This window comes from Epinephelus moara, chromosome 8 (genome assembly GCF_006386435.1).
Source record: "Epinephelus moara isolate mb chromosome 8, YSFRI_EMoa_1.0, whole genome shotgun sequence".
In the NCBI taxonomy this organism is placed as follows: domain Eukaryota; kingdom Metazoa; phylum Chordata; class Actinopteri; order Perciformes; family Serranidae; genus Epinephelus; species Epinephelus moara.
In genome coordinates this window covers 2,079,018-2,083,888 of record NC_065513.1, presented here as the reverse complement: position 1 = coordinate 2,083,888, position 4,871 = coordinate 2,079,018, and the positions used below count along the sequence as shown (strand labels likewise).

General features: G+C 37.5%; 1 protein-coding gene across 1 annotated transcript in view; it reads right to left on the bottom strand.

The window, feature by feature from the left end:
• Nucleotides 1-4,871, bottom strand: part of nelfb (negative elongation factor complex member B) — a 66,977-nt gene that overhangs the window by 50,178 nt on the left and 11,928 nt on the right. Inside the window, exons 2-3 of the mRNA XM_050050345.1 lie at nucleotides 2,333-2,493; nucleotides 2,143-2,242 (exon numbers count right to left, since the gene is read on the bottom strand). Coding sequence (XP_049906302.1) covers nucleotides 2,143-2,242; nucleotides 2,333-2,493 — 261 coding nt within the window. The remainder of the gene's footprint in view (nucleotides 1-2,142; nucleotides 2,243-2,332; nucleotides 2,494-4,871) is intronic.

Here is a 4,871-nt window from a genome sequence, read left to right as displayed (position 1 = left end):
TTTCTTCCTCATTAATAAAACCCTTCATTTAAAAACTGCATTTTGTGTTTACTTGTGTTATCTTTGACTAATGTTTAAATTTGTTTGATGATCTGAAACATTTAAGTGGGGAAAACATGCAAAAAAGTAAGAAATCAGGAAGGGGGCAAACACTTTTTCACACCACTGTATATCATTTTTAGTATGCGTGTCGACCAGCGACATTCCCGCACTGGCGCACAGGAAATGCTTCCTCACAACAAGAAGGGAGGGGGAGGAAGAGCGGAGAGTGTCATAGCAAGAGGTAGAGCGTGGGTAGAAAGAGAAAGCAACATGGCGGAGAAGCGGCCGAGAGACGGTTCAGAAGTGGATCCTACCACAAAGCAAGTGTTACTCTGTGTACGGTGTGTGGCGACTGGCGAGTGTTACTCTGTGTACACGGTGTGTGGCGAGTGTTATCTGTGTACATGGAAGTGCTGCCGGCTTATTAGTTGTAATAACGCATTATCCGCTGGGAGGCGACAGAAGTTACGCACTATAGCTTTAATATTGAGAAGAATTTGGTGGCACCAGTTCCTTTAAATGGCTTTTTGTTTACAGGTCTTTCTGTTAGTAAATGTAAACTGGAGTATGGTTCAATAATAGCCCATGCAATTCAAAATTTTCAGAAAATGGAAAAGATATATAATTGGACATCTAAATCGCATGCTAATACGCCAATATTTTATAATAGTTTATTAAAGTCTGGAGGAGAACATTTTATGTCACCTCAGTGGTACAATTCAGGTATCCATAGCTTAGGAGACATCATGAATGATGCTGGTTAAGAAGCTTTCAGGATTTGAGGGAAACATATAAACTGCCATTAAACTGCTTTTTTATATATTTACAACTATGCTCTGCTTTACGGGCAGCAGGTGTTTTGACCGACAGACAACCTATTAATCATCCAATGAGGGAATCCTTTAAGAAATTATCATGAATAACTAAAGGACATGTTTCTGCAATTTAAAACACTTTGTTGGAACATATACAGACCCCGTTAGCAATAACTAAAGTATGGAATAAAGACTGCTCTGAATCATCTGTAGACTGGGCTAGAGTTTGGAGGAATGTTTCCTTTTCCTCACAAAATCTAAATAATAAATTAACAAATCTGAACTTCATCTATCGTACCTATTTAATACCAAAGCAACATTTTATGATTAATTTAACCACTTCTCCAAACTGTAATTTATGTGATTTTAATCAAATGGGAACCTTTTTACATATCATGTGGGAGTGTCATCAGTTCAAAATTTCTGGGACCAAATAACAAAACGTCTCTCTGAAGATAAGATAAGATACACCTTTATTGATCCCATAATTGAGAAATTCCAGTGGTTCAGTGGTGAACAGTGGTTCCACTTGGTTTAGAGATTGACTGCTCTAGAGGTGATGTCTATGGAGCTCTCTGTTGCTAGAATGAATGGGGCAGGCCAGGTAGTGCTCAAGGCTAGGAAGGAGGCACTCAACGTAACTATAACTATGATAAAACTCTTTCTTCTTATTTGGTTTTTTTTATGTATTGATCTGAAATATCCAGCATGTAGTGAAATTTAGAGAAAGATCTGTGGGGACGGGGTTGGTCAGGGTTAAGGAGCTATAAAATATGCAGGTGTTATGTATTGTTGTTTTCTTGTATCTGTTAATGCCTTAGTCACTACTCATAATACGATTAATTGTTATGAATTAAACACAAATGGGTTGGAGTTATATTTTTTGTTTTGTTGCTTTTTGTTTTGTTTAGCTATTTCTCTGTTAATGCCCTGTTGTATGTTAATGTGAGAAGATATGTATATTTATTGTATACAACTGACATACATTAAATGTTGATGTACACCTGCTTCCCCTGTGGAAAAATAAAATTTAAACGTTTAGGAAAAACAAAACAAAAAAAAGACTACAATAAAATACACACATCTTTCACACATTAAAAGCCGTTTTGAAACGGCTGTACTATCTGTGATCGTATGCATGTTAACTTGTTACAATAAACATTGTCTGTGATCCCAGCATTGCTGGTTAAATGTCAGTACTATGCACATCCACAGTACTATTTTTATTCTTCAACAGGAAAACAATTACAAAGAAACAGAAAGAAATAGTTCTGAAGAAACTCACCTTGGGTAGATGCTTCAGCACCTGCATCACCACTGGCTGAATGGATGGCATTTTGACAAGGGGAAAGCTCTTCTCCAGCAGTTCTTCAAGCTTCCCATATCTGTAAGTTTCAGAGAAACAATGCAAAATAACATCCAAGCAGGTTCCTTCAGAAAACATGACTTAAAATCAAAAACAACCAATGACACACCTGTCCTCGTCCTTGCCCTCTGCAATGATGGCAACTCGTTCCATCAGCTTTTCTCGAAGCTCATCAAAGACAGACTGGTGGAACTCGAGCCGAGGTGTTCCATGGAGGTCGAGGAAGGGAAGAGCTGACTGGAGGGTTGGCAGCAGGATGCCATTTTCCATCTGCAGGCATGTTACGTATCAAAGACTCATCAGAGATTAGTTCTAGCTGCAGCTGTTCAATTCAGAACAGGGTATCAGGTAAAACACAACTTCAGACATTTGATACACCAGTGAATTCTTTAGAAAAAAATAGCATATAAGTGGCCCATCACTTTATTTAAGAACTGCTTCATAAAGTCTCTCTGGCTATTTTTGACTGAAAACATTTCCTGATAATCCTGATATTATTTATTGGTAAATGCAGAAGTGTAAAAATTAAGAAAACATAAATACATGAGAACAGCCTAAAGAAAGACCAGATATATCAGCCAAAACATTAAAACCATTGACAGGTGAGGTGAATAACATTAATCATCTTGTTACAGTGTAGTGTTCTGTTGGGAAACTACTGGGTTGTGGCATTCATGTGGATGCTTCTTCATTTGCTCCTCCCACCCAAACATTGTTACAGACCAAGTACCCCCTGTCATGGCAGCAGCACTCCGCGATGGCAGTTAGTGATGTGTCCTTCCATGTCGAGGCTTCAAAGCGTGTGTCGAGTAATCTGGGAAGATTTTTGTGAAGCGCGTATCAAGGCTTGTGTTGATGACGTATGTGGTGACGTTCGAAGCCTCGCGAGCCGGCCGTACCACCTATACAGCAATACCTTTGGATGTAAATAAACAGACCACTGCAGCAATTGACAAAATTCTATATAACTTTGTGTGGAAAAACAAAATTCATTATATAAAAAAATCAACTTTAATGAATTCCCATGAAAATGGAGGATTTAATTTTCTTGATTTTTCCACCCTGAATAATACATTCAAAATCAACTGGATCAGACAATTCATTAGAAACCCAACATCAATCTGGAACTTCATTCCCAACTACATATTTTCCAAAGTTGGTGGCCTTAATTTTTTGTTACTCTGCTCCTACAATATTGAAAAACTCCCCACAAAACTAGCCAACTTTCATAAACAGATACTTCTTTCCTGGTCTCTGGTTTATAAACATAACTTCACCCCCCATAGATATTATATTTGGAACAACAGGGACATACTGTACAAACACAGATCACTTTTTATAGAGAACTGGTTCACCCATGGCATAACTTTAGTCAGTCAGCTTCTCAGACCAAACGGCACATTGTTATCATACTCAGAATTCTTAAATAAATACACATTTCCTATTCCTCCGAAAGAATACGCAATAGTATTTGATGCAATACCCTCTGGTGTAATTATGTTGTTTAAGAATGTCACATTACCTGAAACTGACCCATTACCTCTGGAGCCTGTGCAGACAGAAGTCGGTCGAATCTGCTTCTCAGTGAAAAAGAACAATAACCGTACTGTACGTGCACTATTCCAAAAAGAAATCATCAGTACCCCCAATGTCGTATCATACTGGAACAATATATTCACAAACCTGATTTGGAAAAACATATGGTCCCTCCCTTGTAAATATTTCATCACAAATAAAACCAAAGAAGTATCCCTCAAACTCATCCACCGAATCTATCCCTCCAATCTATTTATGCAAAGATATAAAAAAGACATAAACGAATTCTGCTCCTTCTGTAAACAGGCTCCAGAAGATCTTTGCCACCTCTTCTGGTCATGTCCCCACCTGCAGATTTTTTGGAACAATGTCACTACCTTCATCCGTCAGCATATTGACAACAATTTTGCTTTGGAGTATCGTAATGTATTGTTTGGTTTCTTTTCAGTCCCATCCCTCCAAATAGACTAATATTACATAATTAATTTTATATTATTTTTAGCCAAAGCTCATATCCATAACCGGAAATTCAGTAATCAAATACCATGTACTTACCGTCTTGAAAAGGAAATCAAACAATACATTAATACAATTACTCAATCTGAAAACAAGAAAGCCATAAAGACTCTAGAATTATTTTCTTTGTTTCCATGTTTTTGAAATGATTTTGTGTTGGCCTACCAGAAACATACTGTATATTTTGTTTTCTCTCCTGCACTTTATGATTTCATATAATCTTTAATTGGGATTATTTTATTTGCGCATGTAACCCCCCCACCCTCCGTTTATCTCTGGCAATGTGAGTATGATCAATAAAGAAAAGAAAAAAAAAAGAGCCGGCCATACCACGTGACTGATTCAGGAAACGGTTCGCGGGTTTGGCGTGAGATTCGAAATATAAGGGGCAGCGAAACGCAATGGATCCCTCCCGTCACATTTTGTGAACTTCGGACTTTGTTACGTGTTTGTTTATGGGGTGCCGTTTGTAAAGTGTCTCACGTTGAAAATAACATCAACATTTTGCCACATTTAGCTTCAAACGATGTTTAAAAAAGTATTGTGAATTTTTAACGTCACCTTTTACCACATTTACAGCAATATTTGTTAACTTA